Genomic DNA, 21,133 nt, shown 5'->3' with positions numbered 1-21,133 from the left:
TGGAAGTCTGATTGGGCAGGTTGGACTCATCATGGAAGTATAAACATGAGGTTGGATGGGTGCTTGGTGGTTGGGGTTTTCTTTGGGTCAGCCGTGCTGGGTAGCACCACAGCAGGCCAGGAAGATATGTGTGGTAGGGAGGTCAATCAAAGGGGGAGATATAAGGAAGTGAAAGCTGCATTTCAGCTGTGCAAACTCAGATTTAACTGTAAAACAGGAGAGAATAGACATCAGGGCAGTTAAGATCTACTAGGCATTGGCAGTGACACATTCTACCTTTGGATTGCAGTCACTTCAACTGTGAAATGAGTCTGACACCGGTTACTTCACTATATTTTTGCTACAAAATACAACAATGTGTCACTTTTTTTTTTTTTTACCAAGAGTCAATTCACTTTCCTCTAAAGAGATCTTTGTAATGTGTTTTATGATTAGGTGCATCAGGTACGAGCCGGCATGAATACACAAAACTATAATAAATCACGGAACTCTGCAGTTTGGAAACAGCAGAATATGTAGGACAAGGATAGAAGACCATTGTTCTAGTCGCCTTTTGTCCAGTGGCCATTGTGCATTGTGTTCCTTAGGTGTTGGCTTGCACTATCAGCCTAGGGCTCTCCACTCTCTCAACAGATAGTTTGCTAACAGAGCTTTTACTCCATTGTCTCTAATGAAAATCCATACTAAACATTTAGCTCTGTGTGAGAAAGGGGGGAAATTCAATAAGACACATAACACAATTTATAGATTACAGGAAGAACCAATCGAACAAACAGGCAAAATGGAGAAATGTTTTTATGTTGATATTTGTTAATTTTGCTACATTTTGGCAACCACAGTAGCAGCTGCCTGTGTGTGGTGAGCGTGAAGAGGTTGAAATCTATTTTCCCAGGCAAAATGAAGTCCAATGCTGTGTTTCTATTCAGTTTTCTCCTCCACACAGATGATCAGTCATGCCGCCAGAGATGTCTCCACTGAGGTATTCCCCAAACTAATGGTCGCTCTTGGACAGCGCCATCGATAGTAAACTAATCTGCAGCCTGCAAGGCACAGGAAACAGATCTAATTAGCACTCATTGAACTATCTTCCAAGGAAACTTTCATCTTTAGACCACTCTGACAACAGGCCTGAAAGCCAGACTAATGTCACTTACTAGTACTGGGTTTAATGGCTGACTGAAAACATCTAATAGATGGATGAGCAGTAAACTGGTGAAGTAATCTGGGTGGAATAGTTTTTTCATATTTACATGCATGGCTACAATAGTGTAGAAAAACTAAGAAAATCACTGAAGAAAAGGCGTACTTGAAGCATTATTAAAGGTTCTCATTAGTAATCAGTTACTTAGGCTATTATGGTAATATTTCCCCATCGTTCTGTTAATTAATTTGTTTGTTTTTTTAAACATTTTTACTTGCTTGGCATTCCTCTGGCAGCTCCCATTTGGGCTGCTTACTGAACAGAAACTAATAAACTGAAATGTGAGGCGATGCTTCCACACTGTGGCTGATGCTACAAAATACATGTGAAGTGTTCATTCAGCCACTAGAGGGCGACATCAAATTGGCCGCACATCGCGCGAGCTTTGTAAATCTCTCGTTGTTTGTTTACAACCTGATAACTTCCTGTCTGTCGGTAGCTTTGTACACAGTAAGCTAACCGAAGCTGTTTGGGTGATTCAAACTCAACTTTACAAGTCAGCCTTCAAGATGGGATGTGATGGTGGCACGATTCCTAAAAGACACGAGTTGGTGAAAGGCCCCAAAAAAGTTGAGAAGGTGTGTTACGCTTATTTATTCTTCCTTTTCAAAGTCACAACGGTTAGCATTGTGTCGTCAGCTGCCAGTAGTTATTTATGAGCTTATGGCTATTTGTATCGATAATAATACATTATGAAGTGGTTGATTCACTTATTTTAGATATATTATTTACTTATAAGGATATATTAGCTAGCTATTATGCTGGCGGCGTTATGCTACGTTAGCTTACACGAAGTTTGGTAAACTACTCGACAGCTAGCTAGCTAGCGTTAGCTTTTTAAAAACAGACCGGGTAACGTTACACTCGCGTCTTTAGGTTTAACTAATCGTCACAGACTGAAGAGGAAGGCAATTGACTACTATGAACGTTTTTTTTGTGTATGGCGTGCTCTTACATACCTGTCCATGTATCCAGGTGGATAAAAATGCCGAGTTGGCTGCCAAATGGAAATACTGTGCCTTGAGCCAGGAGAAACTCAGACGCCCCATTGTTGCCTGTGATCTGGGAAGGTGAGGGTTGTTTCACAAACCAACAAGCCTGACATGACCAGTTAACATTGCCCATCTATTTACCACCCATATTTGAAATACCTGCTTATTCCTGAACACTATGTCCTAATAGTCTGGTCTGTGTTATGTTTCAGACTCTATAACAAAGATGCTATCATTGAATATCTTTTGGATAAGACTGCTGAGAGACCCAATGCTGAGGCCGTAGTTCATGTCCGTGGGATCAAGGTGTGTTGACATTGAAGTTTTCTACTCTCAAAGTCCAAGCTATGCTGTACAATGTGTTTCCATATGTATTTGTGTGGGTGTGTGTTGACACTTGTGTGCACTTGCAAGGCTGGGCGAAAAGGAGAAAATGCAACAAAATTGCATAGATATTGTAGGGTTAACCATAGGTGCTTTCACAACATATTTACAAAATGCAAGTTTTGATAAATACTCAGTAATGTTGATATAGTGACTAAGTGGGTAAAGACAAATAACAGAACAACTAGAACACTAAATCAGTAAGTAAATCAGGAAAAGACAACACTTATATTATGATATCTAAAATCTAAGATCTAGGGTGACTGTGGCTAAGTGGAGAGCAGGGCCGCCTTTCAATCAGAGGGCCGGCGGTTCGATCCCCGGCTCCTGCTCCACTAGTCTCATGTCAGTCTCATGTCAATGTGTCCTTGAGCAAGACACTTAACCCCCCAAAAAATTGCTCCCGTAGCTGTGTCTACTACGGTGTGTAAATAGATACTGAATTGTAAGTCGCTTTGGATAAAAAGTGTCTGCTAAATGACTGTAATGTAAAAATGATGATGTATACTCTCTTATTATAATATCGATATCATTGCCTATGCACTTGATATCATATATAATGTTTTACCCATTAATCCATCCACTCCCTTTACAGGATATAAAGGAACTGAACTTGACTGATAACCCTGAGTGGAAGGGAGAGAGAAGAAATACCAAAGGAGACATATATGAAGACATGCACTGCGGCATGTTCATTTGCCCTGTTGTTGGGTTGGAGATGAATGGCAAGCACAGGTAACAAACAACAAACAAAGGGTCCAAAACTTAAGAATAGTAAAAAGGCTGGTGCTCTACTGCTCCATGTATAAGTGTCAAGTATAATCAAAAGATTCTAGTTTTATGTTGATCACATCTTTCTATAAAAGTTAATATATGTTGGTAATACAGAACTCTGGTTGAAAGTTAATACTGGTGATGAGAACAGCAAACGTTTAGATCAAACAATGTTAGAAGAATGCACCACACATACTTGTATTGACAATTGACTTTGTGCAGGAAATGGCACATATTATATACCCCAATGTTTTCATTTTCAGGTTCTGTTACCTGCAGACCTGTGGCTGTGTCTTTTCTGACAGGGCACTGAAGGAGGTCAAGACAGAAATCTGCCACAAGGTGAGCAATATTTAATCTTATTTTCACCAGTCCGTCTAATCAAACTTTCTTCAATGAACCAATGGCCTTCAAACTGTTTTTTTTTTTTTTTTCATTCTTTTGAATAGATTTTTAATCTTTCCTTCCACTAAACCTCTCCACCAGTGACCTCTTAATGTTTGGCAGTGATTCTGCTTCTGCAGTTCTCTCCCTGCTAACGCTTGGTAAATAAGCAGCATTGTTGTCAATGTAGATAACACATTAGCAGTCTGGCATTGACGTAGTTCCAGATGCAAAATCTGTTCCTTAGGTAAATAAGGATGTGTGTTAATAACCATAGGTGTAATGGTGTACAGCTTCCTTGGGAGGTTTTGGAAATCTCAAAACATTGTACACTAGTTGAATAAATTGTGTCAGCTATCCGGAAAATCTGTGTAGCTTGAAAAAAAACAAACATTATTTAAGGTATTTAGAAGACTACTAATACTCAAAGTTATATAAGAAAAAAAGAAGGTACCATACAAATGACAGGCAGCCTATTCCAATTTGACCCCATTCTGATGTGTGATTGTCTTTGGCAAATATTTGGTTACCTAACTAAAATGGAAGGAGTCTCCGTATGAATGCCTTCATTTCTGTCCTTCGATTTTCTCAGCAATCATTCACCCGATAAACACATTGTGGGTGTATTGATGAGGACTAAAGGAAATGTGGTGTTGAGTGCGAGCTCCTGAGCTCTATGGGACATATTTATTATTAGTGCGTTATGAGAGGGGACACCTATTAACTCACACCTCTGAACGTTACGCTGGATACAGCTCGCTCTCCGTTGTTTGCTACAATATTTGATTTCATTTTGGCATTTTTTCTGTCATAATTGTTAGAAAGGTAAACTATTGTCACAGGCCCAGCTGTCCTTAGGACATCACTTATTTTAGACTCTTCTTCATCCAAGTGTCTTTAGGCATCTTTAGGGTTTACTGTTCATCTTTTTTAGCCGTTCCTGACAATGACCCAAAAGGAGCCACATGGAAATAAGATGCGGTGTCCAGCGTCAAATCCCAACTCGATCTTTTGAGTCTTCTCTTTTTATTTTCCCGTTGAGCTATCCTCATTTCCACACTCCCCTCCTAGCTGCTCATGCCTATTCATTTCTACACACACACACATTTTGATCTAACAGTGTGTACGTCCTTATATGATCAATGCTGCATGCTCATATTCTGACATATGTAGCACTTCCTTTTTTTGACTCAACTGCCTAAACTGTCCCAACGTCCTGCTTTTATGAGGAGCGTTTACAGGACCGAGAAACCCATTCCTGTAACCACCATCACTTCCCATCATAGACCCTCTGCAGCACGCTGTATGTCAAACCCTATGTCAAATTTAATTGCAGTCCCACCTCCTGCGCCTAACTATAAGCCTGTTAGTTTTGGCCTTTCAAATATCAGATCTCTAAAGAATAAGTTGTTTTTAGCTCAGGATTTTATTACTTTTAATAAATTAGATTTTTTTTTTTATCACCACAGAGACATTGTTGTCTCAGGGACACTGTGGTTCTCTAATTGAAGCAACCCCCCCAGATTTTACACATCTCCATCAACCCCGGCTGTGGAGGAAGTACAGAAACCTGTCAGACTGTCCTGGACTCTGCCCCCTTTAAAGACAAAAGGCCAAATATAACACCTCAGCCCTGGCTAAATGAATCCACCCATGACTTAAAGAGAGATTGTAGAAGAAAGAAAAAAACAGGTTGACGGGTCGATCAGGTATACCAACTACATTTCTTAATAACCTCTTTAACACAGTTGGTCCCAGTATTTTATTGATTATTAATAGTTCATTAGCAAGAGGAACTGTTCCAACTACTTTTAAACATGCTGTGGTCCAACCTCTTTTAAAGAAACCCAATCTTGATTCCTCTGTTCTTAGCAATTTTTGACCCATTTCTAAACTTCCGTTTTTATCAAAAGTTTTTGAGAAAGTAGTTTCAACCCAGCTATTATCTTTTATGTGTCTTAATAATGTCTTTGAGAAGTTTCAGTCAGGTTTTAGAGCTTTACATAGCACAGAAACAGCCCTCCTCAAGATATCCAATCATCTCCTTTTGGCAGCCGACAGAGGGGAGAGCTCCATTTTAATTCTTTTAGACCTAAGTGCAGCCTTTGACACAATAGACCGTGACCTTTTAATCAACGCTGCACTTGGTTGGATTTATTCTTACTGTCAGATAGAACCCAATTGGTCACCATAGGTAATTACTCATCCTCTTCATCTCACATTACCTGTGGTGTACCCCAAGGTTCAATTTTAGGTCCAATTTTATTTTCCATATACGTACATGTACAACTTCAAGGCAGCTCTTCTGGGATCTCATACCTACTTGACAAGGCCTACCAACAATTTGGGGACCTGACCTATTTTAAGTAACTTTAAAGCTGTGGTTATAATTTCTCATGCACAGGCCATCATGTGGTAGCAGACAGCCGATCATATCCAGTCCCTGTTGTATTTTCTGTGGAGGTGAAAGCATCTTGGCACGGATCAGTTGTTTTACTTTGCCATAAATAGTTCCTGAAACCATAAGAACAGTTACAGTGCCTCTTGTGGGAAACTGACTCTCTGCAGAGATGTTTGCTTAGATAGACTTATTAGGCAAACCACAATTTCTTGTATTTATAGCCACTGATATTTAGGCGGAATTTGTCTGCTTCTTATTTAATCTCACATTTGGCTAGCATAGTGTGGACATGTGAGCATTTAGTTATTAGATAGACCTTTAGCAAATATACAAAAAACGGATAAAGCAGAAATCCACCATGATCATGTTTAGTTCATACAATGAAAAATTTGTCAAATTTTCTGGACCAGTGCTGTGAAAAGTGATCTTCATTGTGGGTTTTCCCTGCATATACAGGGCCACTTTTCTCTCTATCCTAACAATCTGTAACATGACATGACACGTGCAACTGTGAACCACTGGACCGGTTCAGAGCCTACGTATATAGGATGGGCATTGAGATCTGGCCTCGGGGCCTTGAAGCAGCGTGCCCACACTTTTGCGATCCCCTTTGTTTTTAGTGGTCTGAATACACACTAAGGCTGTGTGTTTTACCTTAATTATGTGTGATAGAGGTTTGGAGTTTACCTCAACTGATCAGAGCCTGCAGCTCTTTGTCAGAGCGAGTCACTTTTGTAAAAAAAAAAAAAAAAAAATCCAAATGTTGAATAACCACTATTATTACTAACCTTATTCCTGAGACTATGACTTAATACTTCTGTTTAAGTGCTTTAAAGTAAAACACCTTGACCGTGACTTTCTAGATAATACCATTAGGAATACAGGAGCAAGTACTTTTCATTTTCCTGAGCCTTCTGCTGGAACTTGTGTTTTGTACTGATTAGAAAATGTTTGTTTTCCAACCTGCTAATGAAAGACGGTGAACATTAATCCTGCTCAATATTTGCATGTTAGCACTGTCAATGTGAGCATGTTAGCATGCCGATGTTAACATTTTGCTCAAAGCACAGTCTCACAGAGTCACGTTCATGGCTATGGACTCTTGGGGCCCATGGTGTAAAAATGATGATGCATTTCGGGCGTGTCCAACTCCTCTTTTGATAGGTAAACGGTGCCTGCACCTGGGTCATTGCTATTTAAATGGCCAACTCTGAAAATTGGAGATGTAGGTGGTTTTCTGCAGTGGAAGTATTGTTTTTGAAAGGCCAATAGATATGGTGACAAGCAGACTGTTTTTTTTTTTTTTGGAGAAGATGACATCTTTTTTTTTCATTACAGTTTGAAGTTTATTTTTGGACTTTCCGCTCTGGAGTTATGGGAAATGTTTGGATCCCATGAGTTTGAAAGAATTCTACGCAGCCACCACTGGAATCTAATTTAAAAATAGAATAATACTAATGATATTAGTGTCAGTCCGGCCTGATTTTTATTTCAACATTTGGAATGAAGCTTTGAAGATTCCAACTATTTGGTACGGCCCTAGACTTGTCTTTTATTGATGAGTTTACAATTTAGTAGTGCACTTTGTTTACTATTTGACGCTTTCCATTGACGCGGGGTGCTGAATTAATGTTGGCATATTGTGGAGGGAGGGAGGAGACGGGTATGGTCGGTAAACCTTCTGCCTCTCCCTCTCCTCTGTGGCATCATGATGTAAAATAGGGCCCTTAGTCTTTGTTTTAAAAAGGAAAGAGGGAGATTTTTTTTACATCGTCTTTATTTGTTCGTGTACACCTGCTACACTTTAATTAAATAAAAAACAGTTTTTTAAACTGGAACACACACATTAAATTTAACATCAAATATTTAATTTAATTAAACGATATGAAATTCATATTCAGTTGTTAAATACCTTGTGTAGTGCAGTTGTCTCAAATAGTGTGTTATATACTCGTATATTTAAAATAGAATTCATTGTACTTTTGCTTTACTGTACTATAAGTTATTTTCGTCACACTCTTCTGATTATCAGGACAGCCGTCACAGTTTCATACATGGACAAATATGTGCGTGAACGGTAGCCTTGTCACAGAGGAAAGGGATCGCCCGTCCTCCAGTTTTTTTCCTGCCCACATTTTTGACATTCACAGCCAACAGCGATTTCATGCTCCAGCGGTGCTGTTGAAGTAGCTGCGGCTTGAGTTGCTCTGTGTGGCCAGAAGCCATGATGGCTCTATGGAAACAGTCGCCTGGTTCAACACCTTGGTCCTGTGCCACTGCTCCAGGCAGTCCAGGGCCTCAGGAAAGGTGTCCCTCTCAAACTTATTGGCAAACATGCTGTTCCTGTTGATGATCCATGGCAGGTCTTCCATGCCATAGATACAGATGTCTCGTACGTAATGCCCTGGAACACGACAACAACAATTTTGGTCTTTACTTAGATAGAAGGTCTGAGTTTGTTTTACCGCACATTGTTACATAAAAATCCTATTTTTTTTAAAAATTGTTAACCAGTTAAAGGTCATTTAAAACACAGACAACCTACTGAAGAGCATGTCATATCAGATAAACCCTCATATCTGTCCTTTTTATCAGCTTTTGTTCCGGAAATCTTGTGTTGCCTTTGCAAGTAATTGGTCCTATAATCCTGTCTGGAGCCAAAGAGCCAAACATAAAACAAAGAGTAAGGAGCAGACAATGTTTTTGTCGTAGGAGAGAGAAAGAGTATGAGGTAGGTTAATGTGAAGGAAAAGTTATTAATTAGTACTAGTTAGTATAACTATATGTGTAGTAGTGGGTTTGGCTGAAAAAGGACTATTGTGATAATTTATTTTTAATTTGCAACGACATTCACTTAGTATCAATAATTCACAATACACACAAGACAAGTAGAATTTAAGCTAGACCATAGATGAGCCCTGTGATACAGTGATTAATCAACAAAGTAGTACCTCATTATGACACATGCAGCTCTGTACTGTACCTTTGCAGCCACTGTGTGTCGTTCCCTCTTGATCCCTCCACTTGATGGACCGGACGTCTCCTTCCCAACCTCCATCTAGATGGCTGCCTGGAGCTTCTTCAAACAAACAACCAGACAAGACTAATTCTAGTTATTGGGCTTAATTGAACTTTTAGTTCACTTAATTTACTTCCCTCTTTCGAACTGTCACATCCACTGTGTGGGAGATTGTCCCAGATGCTTCCCAGAGAAAAGCTTTGTGGGGAAGTGACTGCGTGCTCTGATGTGAGAAAGTGAATTTGCCTCCCAGTAAATTCTCATCCTTCATAAGCCTTCTCTTTTGTAAAACTTAAAATGAGCTGTTTGAAAACACTTTCTCAAGCATAAATGTCATCTTTGTGAAGCTTGTGCATGTACGCTTTTCAGTACGGCTTCCTCTTCACCTCATTCACATGTCTAGTTAACTTTCCTACCTCAGTGCACAATAGCAGTGCACAATCACTTCCCTAAGCTTATCTATGGGAAGCATCCAAACAGGCCTAGTATTTACCCATCACTTATAAATACAGCCCTGTGAAGATCAAAAAAACAAGTCAAAGCAAAACCAATTCCTAAAGTATGTCTATCTTTGCCATTATTTTCACAATAATCCTGAACAGAGAAATTACACAGATTTTAAGGTATTGCTAATGTCTTGATGAAATCGTCAATATTGACATCGGTTAACATCTGTGCAAAAGCCATAGTTAAGACATTAAGACTAGGCTTTTTCCTAAGATAAAGTGTGCCAGATAAGATAAGATAATCTGTGACAGATTTGTTGCCAATTTACTTAATTTCTTAAAAAGGGGAACTAAGCCCATTGCATTTCAACTGCCTCTTAGGGAGTACCCGGTGACTCATTTAATTTCTTCGTTCTGTTTCTTGGTAAAGACCAAAGGCAGTATTTCTTGAGAATTGATTTACTCGTCTTTTGAATGTAGGAGGAAAACCGTAGTTCAGTTTCAAATTTGACTCCTGATAATTGTTTCTTGATGATTAATATGGCTAGATATTAGTCATGACTATTAATGTTTATACAACTCATTTTAGACAATATCCGTGATCAATAAGCTCATATGCTGTAGTTTTTCCTTTGTGCCGTATGTGTGCGATGAAAATAAAGGATACGCGGTACGTCAAGAACACATAAGTGCCATCTTTGCAAGTTGTTAGTAATGCGTAAAAAACATTAAAATTTTTCCTCAAAGGGATTTAACTCAGGTGTTACCATCATATTGCATTAGATCACAGCTCATGCAAATTTGAAATGTTGCCATAAAAGCAAAGTCAATGAGCCTGTGTAAAACGTTTGAAAACCAAATGTGCTGTTTGACCTTGTTGCATTGATTGTTTCTGTACCGCACAACTCATTGTGTTAATACATGATAATCACACAAGTTAATAATTAATAGTTCTTTTCTGGGATTTGTGCTGCAGCACTTCGGCCCCTGTGTTTCCGTTTGAAACACTTTACCTTTGATGTGACTGAGGGTCACCCAGTAGTGCTCGTCTGGACTGAACGTGTCTTTGGACCACTCCAAGAGGTCCCGGGCTATTGGGCTTTTCAGAACAAAGTCTACAAAATCCCTCGTGAGAGCGTAGTACGCCGTTCCAAAATAAACTTGCAGATTGTGTGGAGGCGGACCCTTCTTCAGTCCCAGCCCTACCAGAGCTACATTTGAGCCCATTATCTCCCTGTGCTGGAGCTGTGTCCTGTGCCTCATGGACTCCGGCTGCTTGACCCCGGGCGTCATGTTTCTGTCCCTCCACTCTTTGCTCTGCATGTACCGCACCAGTTCCAGGTTGCTCTTGACGGGGAAATCCTGTCCACACAGATTCACCACCTTCCTCCAGCCTACCTTGGACTTTGCTAGATCCTTCATGCAGTGAAAATCTGCTTGCAGGCGGGAAAACCCAGCGTACGTCACCGTCTCGCTGTGGCTGGATAGGAAGGTGTTTTTAAAGCAGCCGACTAGCTTCAGTACAGCCGCCTTGTACTCCGATGAAGCCTTGTTGTCCACATGGATGCAGTAGACATTTTGTGGATTGTAAATGGCCCGCAACAGGCGTACAAACAGCTCCAGCTCCTTGTGAACAGTCACAATGAAAGCTAAAGGGTAGTCCTCCTCCTCCCGACTCAGAGGTCTCGTGATGAAGTGTAGGTCTCCGATCAATTTGGAACACTGTATGCGACTATTCAGAATATAGCTTTCCACCTATAGACAAAAAAATTTATTAACATTAGACCTGTCATCAAAACATAGTTACCCATGTAGTGTTTTTTACTAGAATGTTTACTTACATTTGTGATTCTCACTTCAGTTTAACTTGTATATCGACTTACCTGGCAGTCACGGCGGTACCACTCCACTCCTTCCTCCATGCCGGGCAGTAAAGCTTTACATTCAGTGGAGAAGGGCCTGCAGCTTGAAGGCTCTAGCAGCTTGGGCTCTGTTGGCATCCTGGCCCTCATGTAAATAACTGAACAGATAATGATACTCATCCCCAGGCACAACAGGAAGCTGCATTTTGTCCCCTCAAGCTGGTACATAATAGCCCTGCTTCACCGTATCCAAACAGCACCACCACAGATAAAACTCCTGCAATAAAGACATCCACGTTGGTAATTCACAGTTAGGGTCTTGAACTCCTGAGGGATATGAAATAGGGTTAAATATGTAGGTCAGCGCTAATTGATGGAGCAAGTTTTTAGATCAAGAAATGTAGTTTAGTGTACAGAATTTGGTCTTTTAGTAACTGTTGAGATGTGACGCATAACTGGCAACACATTACAGTAATAAATTCCATCAAATTCCTGGCTTTTTTTGCACTTTGTCTTCTCTTTCCTTTCGTCTTTAAATAAAAAAATATATATATATTAACAATAATGTTATCCTTATGACTATGATCATAATTATAAATATTATTTAAAAATATATTTATAAATAAAAATGTTTTACTTTCACCAGTCCACAAAATATAGTATTAAAATAAACCTTTTAAATGCAGTCATGGCAGTTTTTGATATGAATATGTTTATTCCTGTAAGGAACATGCGTCGACAGTAGTGCTGAAATGATTAGGTAGTTTAATAATCAACGAGTTGATCAATAGAAAATCTGTCAATTATCACGTAAAAATAGCTTTCTTTTGTTTCATATTATAAATAAAACAAATTTTGCAAACACAAAAAAAAACCTTGAGTAATTGAGAATGCTATGTTTTGTTATTTCATAGATTTAATCAATTGATTTATATAAATTTTCATTCACTAAAAAACAATTGACAAATAAATGTTAGCAATAATGAAAGTGATTACAGCTTTTATTGAAACTTGATATAGAGAGCTTTGGCAGATCATTTTGAAATCTGTACAAACAGGAATACCTCTGGAACGTCATGTGCAAGGTACAACAGATAGCAACAAGTAAACAAACAACATTTTTGTGAGATATGAGGAAAGGTTGCAGACTGACGGGACATTAGTTGAGAGAAGAGCAGCACCTTGGTGATACGTGTGATACCCTGCAGTCTACCTGTCATGTAAAACACAACGTTCACAAGGACCCTCTGAACCGTCCTAGCTGACGAGTAGTATTTGATATAGAGGCACAAAGAGCCTGCCACTTTGGAATAAGTGATAACTATATTAATATGATTTTTTATATGTCAAGGTCTATTTTTGACTAAAATCGTAATGCAAGGCATTCTCAGAGTCAGTTACCATCCAGTCTCTAAAACAAACAAGATTGAGTTATGGCGGCTGTCCAAGGGTAGCATTTGTATGCCAAACTCCCAAAACCTTCTCAATACTTGACATAAATCTGGCTTTCATTCTAAAAGTTAGTCACAAGTTTCTCTTTGGAGAGACTGTCTCTGAGGACTATTCCTAATCCCATGTCAGTGAAGTGTCCTCACTTGAGTCCCCTTGCTGTTCAAGTTCTGCTGTTCTTGGAAAACAACACCAACGATACAGATTTCCATGGGGGGGGGGGGGGGGTCATGGAAATATGCACGTTTCTAATCTTCTGTCAAGATGCCACCAACACCCACCCCCATTCACACCTTCTTTCACTGAGTCCAACCCGCCATGTAAATGAGATAAAAGATGTAGCTTGATTTTTTTTTTGTTTTTTGCACAGTCAAAAATCTGTTGTTTCTGTTTTTAGATAGTAATCATTTAACATTTCTAACATTTGTTTTATCTCTATTTTATGTTTGCTGTCTAAATCAAACATCTAAAGCTTTATCTCAACACATACAAACACGCATGCAGGCAGATACAGAATGCCAACGACGGGGCAAGGTGAGCCATTTACCTTCAAGGCAGTTCAGTCTGTAGTCCGAATGGTGAAGAAAAAGACGTTAGACATCAGCGCCTCGTCTGATCATCGCTACCTGGACAGCTACTCCGAGCTTGCTACTACAAACCGCCCAGAGTCCCGTGGAGATCAGAAGCCATTTGCACCATTGTCAGTAGTAGTAGTAGTAGTAGTGGTAGTATTTCTGTCCTATGTTTGACCTAAACTTAGTTGACACAGGATTGTTTTGTACGGAGAGTGTGAGATTGTGCTAGAGTGAGATCGAGTGAGACAGAGTGCTTTGATTCTTTCTTTTTTTTCTTCCTCTTGTTGTATTCATTGCTGATTAAGTCGCTCCCCCCACATCCCCCCGAGACGAGGTCTGTCCCTGCCTGGTTACCAGCAGCAGCGCCGCACACCTCTCACACACACACACACACACACACACTCTCACTCTCACTCTCACTCTCTCTCTCTCTCTCTCTCTCTCTCTCTCTCTCTCTCTCTCTCTCTCTCAGGTTTTCCACTCTCCTCCCACCCCTTACAGTTTTGTGCTCACTGGTGTGTTGCATCTTTCTTTTTTGTCCTCTTGCTTTGCATAATGTTTTCTCTCTCTCAAATGGACTTTCATCCCAGTTCCTCTGCCCAGTTAGAGGTACACACACGTTGAATCATCCACAGTGTCCCTCTGTCTTGTTCCCCTTCTTGTTCGTTGCCTGTCAAGTAGCTGGTTCAGTGCTGAAGCTGGGTCCTGATCGACACCTTGTTCGCTGACTTGATGATCCGGTTCTCCGCTAAGCGGTGGCCGGTGGCCTTTGTGGTAGCGGCAACAGCAGAGTGACTGACTTCAGAGCAGCACTCACAGGGTTTGTTTGCTGCCTGGTCAGCTTCTGAGATTATCCCTCTTGTGTTGAACAGAGCACATGGCTGGAGTCCACCCCCCCGAGCCTGCATTACGGCAACACAATAGGTCCCCTGGTGGTTACACAGGGGTTTAATATTTGTGTTTGTATATGGGTGTGTTTTTCCTTTCTTTGAAGCAGCCATCGCTGCTTATCTTAGTATCTTTGAGTAATACACAAAATGAGGAATTAGAGATTTTTGCAATTTAGTCTTGGGTCAGCCTGTCCAGGAGAAATGCACCGATGTTTAATAATTTTGGGTTTCATACAGAAGTGGCTGGTCGACACTTTGTTAACAATTTAGAAACTGTTTTAGATAAATCCAATGCACTAACGTATCTACCATTTTCAGTGCAGAATAAAAGTGGAAAGTTGTCCACAACTTACCATTGTCGGTTTAATTCCAATATGTTATTCCCATGGCTTATAAATTCAATCAATATTTGTGAGCTACTCTCCCTCAAAGCCAGAAACTGGAGAATTAAGTCTCCAACTTGTAATGTCATCCAGTATTAAGTGTAGAGCTGCATAGACAATGAATAGGAGACTGGTGTTGTGTACCCACAGAATGTTCCTTTGTTCTACCCAAATAAGCTTTATTCTGTTGTGGTGTTCTCAGGTCTGAAACAGAAAATGTACTCAGAACATTCCCCTGGGCGCTCTGTGTCATCTACAGCTTTCCCGTTTAACTGTCTATGGAGCAGTTCCAGACTTTATATGGTTTTTGGATTTGGTAGAGTTTTTCATGGTTACTTATATTTTTGGACTGTCATGTAGGTTTTTTCGAAATGATTGTAGTTGCCCTTTTTAAAAGGGAAAGTCCTGTTGAACAGGTTTTAAACATGTAGATTAATTCATCCACCCTGGTATTGATTGTTGTGTATTGTCTAGGTGGTAACTCTAGAGTTGTGCAACTGCCAGAGAGATGGTTATGGTAAGGTGTTGACCTCGAATGGTTAGGGTTAGGATAGGTCACTTTGCACTTTTTTGCAAATTTAGGTTAACCTGGACATGACCCAAAAATACACTGGTCCATTAAAGTGTATTTAACTAAACACAATTGCAGTAGAATAGACAGCATTGTGATGACTGGCATTCATCTTTATTTTAGTTTAGTGTGTTTCCATGTGCTTCGTTGTGTTCTGAGTTTGGTTTTCCTCTCAGAGTACAACAAATGCAGCCTGCATGCAAATACATTTAAAAGTGAATTTCTGTGGCAGGGAGATGTTCTTAATGTTCTTCCATAATTGTGTTCAAACCAATGTTGCTTATAGAAATATCTTGATTTATTTTACGATGCCATTTTAGTCTACGTATTATGCCACAGGTACCTCATAAACATCTATTGTGATTTGCATCAAGCTGGATGAACAAATCATTGCTTTGCAAGTCAAAGTAGGACTACATCTCCTTGTCTGTTGTGCACCTGAGCCTTGTTTAAGCAGAGTTTGTGGACCTTTCACCGAGTCGGTATTTGTTTTTACAGAGGTTTGCACATTTGAATGTCGTGATGTGTCCGGGGGATGCGATTTAGAAATCAGGTTAACCTCAGAGAAATGCATCTTTAAACTAGCTTAACATCTAAATATATATTAGTTAAATGTGTCATGGGGACACTTTAAACGCTTTTCTCAACCCTTTGTAACTTCTGGCCCATTTCTGAGTGTTAAAACATTTAAAAACAGACTCAATAAGTAAAAACAACAACCATAACAACACATAAAAGGATAAAAAATAAACTGAGATAATGTATGTTTAATGTATTCAGGTTCATATTTTTTCACCACACGTTTGGGAGCTTTTACGAGTGCAGGGTTGTTCCCCACATCACAAATTACCAAACATTTTTAATTGTATTTTAATCTAACCATTTGGCAGTACCTTTTTAACCCCCTAGATGGCACCCTGAGGGCCACTGGTTTAGAATAGCTGCTGTAAATATGTTGCTAGAAGAATTTACTTCGGGAATGCTCAGACAGCTTTATTAGACAGTCTCTCAAAAATACAAAAGCCAGTTTTGGGCTGGACTAGACACTAGATAATGTTTTGAGATATTAATTTGTTCTGATGCGTTTAATTGACACTAAAATACAACAACTCTGAGCAGGGAGGGGCGATACAACACCATGATGCTGTCTTAGTCCATTCTCTCAGTGTACATCATGATGTAACAAATACATGCATAGACATATGTAAAAGGGTCAAATGGATGTTCATTACAATCAGCCTTGTTCCACTGCTCACTTACCCTTGCTTTTGTATTTGTTAGAATATTTTTCTTTCAGACTGTCAGTCCGTATCTCTTAACTGAGCTTTCATGTTTTTGTTTTAGTGTGGCGAAACGTTTAAAATGGAGGACGTTGTTGTTCTCAATGGCACTAAGGAGGAGGTGGAGAAGCTGAGAAAGAGGATGGAAGAGGGGCGGGCCAAAGCCAAAACTAAGGTGAGTTTGTTTTTTAAACAGAATTGCTGATCTAAGACGATGATGTGAGAGAGTGGGTTGTTGTCGGGTTTGAATAAACTATATCATATTTTATTGGGTTGGATAGTATCCTGATTGCCTTCACTGTGAAAAACTGATTCATTTTTGTAAACGGATTCATCCAATCGATACATTTCCCTTCATTTTTAGAAATCAAAGAAGAGCAAAGCAGCTGAAACAGTGTCCGCACCGTTGGAATCAAAAGGTTTGTTGAAGCCTGTTTGAGGCATCATCCATCTTGTTCAAACAAATCTGTTTTTACATAAACAAAACCAAGCAGCTAAAAACAACTTGACTTCCTAATTTGAGTAATGTTTTGAATTTGCTGTTTTGAGTTAGCCGGGTTATTCAAACATTAAACTCTCAGGAAATCTCCTTACATATGTATTAAACGTATACATAAAACAAACTGTTTTAGAATAACACTGTAGAGTGTGACACCATCACCTGCTATAAAAAACTTTGAACCACTTGAGTCTGTAGATATTGTAGCTATCTTTAGACTTTGCTGTGAGACGTGGATGACGTATATAACTTTCCCTGAGCCAGTAGATGAGTCTAATGGTTACAATCATTACATATTTCACATCTGCTTTGTGAAATGTCTCATCGACAGTCACTGGTTTCTTTCATAAAAGTGTTTTCATTTGTTATGTTTGCTTTGTTTCACTGGTGTTACTAACAGAAAGCAGACTTTATCTTTATGTTCTTTGGTGTCACAAAGAGTTCTCGAAGTAACAACTGATCATAAGCATTACCAGTAGGCTGTTATTAGTCTGCAAATCGTTGCATGTTGAGTGAATAATGACTAACAGGTAGAGACAGGACAAAAAGGAGGTGTCGTCAACAGTAATGATTTGGGGCTTATTACTGTCTGAGCGCTTCTTTGTCAATGGTCTTCATGAAATGACCGGGTACAATTATAAAAGATTGTTTCCTGAACCGGTTTCTCCATTCGATTGTTCGGTCCGCACACGGGTTTGACTGACAGCTTTCACACCAGCCCCAAACGAACAGTACTAACCGTGCAAGTGGATACATAATTATGGAAAATGTTGGATTAGTCATAGTTTAGTCTCTTTTTTTTTTTAACAGTAATGTGGATTACTTCTATCCAAAATGTATTTTCATTCCCGAGTCTCGTCGTGAAAATCAAAGAAATGCGAACCCTATAAATGGAGATTTTGGAACAGGTACTGTGGTTTTACAGTTTGGCTCTGCGTTTATTTATCTTGGATCAGAGACCTCCAGTGTTCCGTTTCCTCGGAAAGCATTGGTTTGGTTTCCTGTTTAGTTCTCAGAACAGCACAGGGTTCTCGCCTCACAAGTGAACAGGAAGTTAGCTGAGAAACAATTGATGTTTATATGTTTTACTCGAATCAAAAGGTTTTGATGGAACAATTAAAAAAAGCCTAAGTGCATTTTTTCTCTTCCTGCTTGTGTAAAGCCTATTTTAGATTGTAAAGGGTTATTATCAGATGAAACAGTGAATGAGAAAGCGTTTATGCAATCTTTTGTAATTCATCATCAAGTTTTTATTTCTTACATATAATGTATAAAGTATATAGGTATGTACATTTTCTGATCGTTTATACTTGAAAAATGAAGTTTCCTGTCTTAATCAAACTGTCTGACTCTTGTTTCCTCCCACAGAAGACACACAAGCTCCACCAGTGGATCTAACGGAGAACTCGCAACAAAATGGTGGCGAAAGCAGCCAGTCAGGTAGCTAAGCACACGTTTCTTTGATGAATACAGACAGACAAAGTTTAATGTAGACTTCAAGGTGCACAATTCAATTTCATATCTTTGATTGTGGGATTTCCTCCATCTAGCTTTTTTTGTCGGGTTTTGCAGTCATCTGTTCAGTGAATTGATGCCACTCCAGTGATACAATTTATTATTGAACAAAATGAACATAAATTATAAAACTGTATCAGAATAGAAAGAAAGCTAGTTTAAATATTAGCAACAATCATTCCCCCTCCCTTTTTATGAATTTTGTCATTCTTTGCCTTGTTTGTCTTTTGTTCTTCTCTTCATCCTGCTGTTTTGTTTACCCTGTCATTTACCATTTTACCACCTAGCTGAGGCCGGACCCTCCGGATCCTCCAGCTCCTCTAAAGACAGCAAGTCTGCGACGTCTTCCACCACCAAAAGGTCCTTTCAGGAGATGACGGAGAAGTCAGAGGTCTTCAAATCCCTGTTCACCACCCACAGCTCTGCCAAGCGCACTAAAGATCAGACATCCAACTGGGTCACCCACACCCCGTATCACTTCTAGTAGCTTTCACAAAGATCACCATTTTTAGATTGCTCCAGAAATCGTGACCCATTAAAGAGCCATTACTGATAAACCTAGTTCTACATTCCCAGCCCTGACGTTACCCTCATGGCCTCTACTAATGTCACCAATGTGCGTACTCATTCCCAATATGTCTCTTCAGTCCCCAGTAGTTCTGTGTTTACGTGTTGTCAACATTTAGTTAATGGCTCCCCAAGCTGTTCAGCCTCTTTGTTTTGTAACCTTCCTCCCCCATGTATTCCCCAGCATCTCTGTTCCCAGTCACTGGTGCTCTGAGAATTGATGCTAGGGCGACTTTATTACCTCTGTCACTCTGCTGTCTCCTAGTGGACAGAGTGCAGGTTCTTTTTTTTAAGGGATTTCTTCATCAGAGAAAAAGAGGTGTCAGATCATAGGCTTAATTTCACTATTCAGTTAAGGCAAAAATAAGAAGCAAAATCTCTACATCTTTAAAGCAGGTCACACTTTTATTCTTTACTTGAGTCATTTTTTTTATGAGCTTGGCCACACTTTGTTTAATATCTAACGCATAGCACAGGATATTGAATTAATATGTATTCATCACATTGTTTTTTTTGTTTTCTTGAAAAGTTGGTTAAATTAAGACCGTTTCAAGCATCTTTCTTATTTATTGAAGCTTCTGATACTCATGAATCAACAAAATAGTGCACGCAGCAGAAAAAAGACAAACATATGTAGCTGATGTGTAACAGTGATCTTTGTTCTTGTGTCACAAGCTTCAATATTTAATTTTTTTTTTCTTCAAGGTGCTTATAACTATGTTTTTCATAAGGAAGATCTTTGACATGAAAAATATCTAAATATGTTATGTTAGCTTCCATTTTAATAACAAAATATAGTGAATGATCACATTTTCTACACACTCTTCTTCAGACATTTGTTTTTTTTAAAGGAGATTCAAAATGTGTTCTTGCTGTTTTCAATTAGAGGGTTGTTTCTTTTTTGATTTATTTGCATGTAACAAGCAAATGCCAAAAATAAATGTATATTCAGTCCTGTTGAGTTTTGCCCGCTGTGTATTTTTTCAGCCTGTATTACGAGTAAGACGCACAAGTTTGCCCAGAATATAAAGCTTGGTTACACAATATTCTACGTGCAACGAAGAGCATTAATTATCTTTGATGACAGATGCAACAATTCCCTTCTGTGCCCTCACAGGCAAAATTCACACCCAAAACAAGTTATAAGAAGCTCTTTATAAGTAAAGCAGCTTACATGTGTTTACATGTAAGAGGTGTGAAAATTGCAACTGTGAAGTTCAGTGTTCACGGTGTTGATCAGGACACCCAGTTGGCAGCATCTCACTCCAAATTAATATTACTAAAACAGACATCTGTTACTTGGTTTCAGTCACACATACTGTTTGGTATTGCTCAGTTGTCCTCCAATGACACAGGAGATCAAAACAACAGCTTCTGAACAGATAGCCCAGTGGTGCAGGAAGTAGCTGTGCAGAATGATGTATGTGCAAGGTTTGATAACAGAAGGGCTGTTTTCACATTGACTTTTCTCTGTTTAAAAGGTGCATCTGTATATGAGCAGGAATTTGTGACATAAGTTTAGAATCCAGACATCTGTTTAATATTTAACACGTAGCAAGTACTGCCGAACTAAAAGATTGGTTGTTTAGCTCAGTGGTAATGTGATGATGCGGCCACAAGGCGGCAGCAGAGTGTTTATCGCACCCTGTGATTCTACTGACATGAACTGCGGTCGCAGGGCAAAAAAAGAACATACAAAGGGGAGTCTGCCTGCTTCTCATTAAATGTAAGTTACACCATAAATATCCCAATCACTGTGGCTAAAAATTTAAATAAACACCGCGTCCTCTTGTCTTCACCCAGCATGCCATGTTGTTAGTTTTGTTGTTGATTTATATTTTTCTGCGCACATTAGATCATTGAATAGGTTGTTTACTGAAAAATAATGCATCAATAATAAGAACCACATACGCTCATGTACGTTTTTGTTTTTGTTTTAAT

The 21,133-nt window shown here is 39.3% G+C and overlaps 2 protein-coding genes across 3 annotated transcripts; one reads left to right on the top strand and one right to left on the bottom strand.

Annotated features, from left to right (window-relative positions):
• Positions 1-1,606: 1,606 nt before the first annotated feature.
• On the top strand, positions 1,607-20,151 carry rtf2 (replication termination factor 2). Its single transcript, XM_068712444.1, has 9 exons — positions 1,607-1,779; positions 2,177-2,271; positions 2,406-2,499; positions 3,173-3,312; positions 3,615-3,693; positions 16,676-16,786; positions 16,976-17,030; positions 18,479-18,550; positions 18,913-20,151. Exons 1-9 carry the CDS (start codon positions 1,711-1,713, stop codon positions 19,107-19,109), a joined length of 912 nt encoding a protein of 303 aa, XP_068568545.1. The 5' UTR covers positions 1,607-1,710; the 3' UTR covers positions 19,110-20,151.
• gcnt7 (glucosaminyl (N-acetyl) transferase family member 7) lies at positions 7,903-14,348 on the bottom strand. 2 transcript variants are annotated; one of them, XM_068712443.1, is made up of 5 exons: positions 13,460-14,348; positions 11,485-11,740; positions 10,615-11,356; positions 9,120-9,212; positions 7,903-8,540 (listed from the first exon to the last, which is right to left on the bottom strand). In XM_068712443.1, exons 2-5 carry the CDS (start codon positions 11,689-11,691, stop codon positions 8,299-8,301), a joined length of 1,284 nt encoding a protein of 427 aa, XP_068568544.1. In that variant the 5' UTR covers positions 11,692-11,740; positions 13,460-14,348; the 3' UTR covers positions 7,903-8,298. The 2 variants fall into 2 exon arrangements, with proteins under 2 accessions (XP_068568544.1, XP_068568543.1); XM_068712442.1 differs by having other exon boundaries at positions 9,120-9,215; positions 13,460-14,346.
• Positions 20,152-21,133: the final 982 nt, after the last annotated feature.

Source organism: Cebidichthys violaceus, unplaced genomic scaffold (genome assembly GCF_023349555.1).
Source record: "Cebidichthys violaceus isolate CVI_PGR_0920_01 unplaced genomic scaffold, fCebVio1.0.p SCAF_17, whole genome shotgun sequence".
Classification (NCBI taxonomy): Eukaryota; Metazoa; Chordata; class Actinopteri; order Perciformes; family Stichaeidae; genus Cebidichthys; species Cebidichthys violaceus.
Note: the sequence above shows the minus strand (reverse complement) of the source record. Positions and strands in the feature narration are given on the sequence as shown.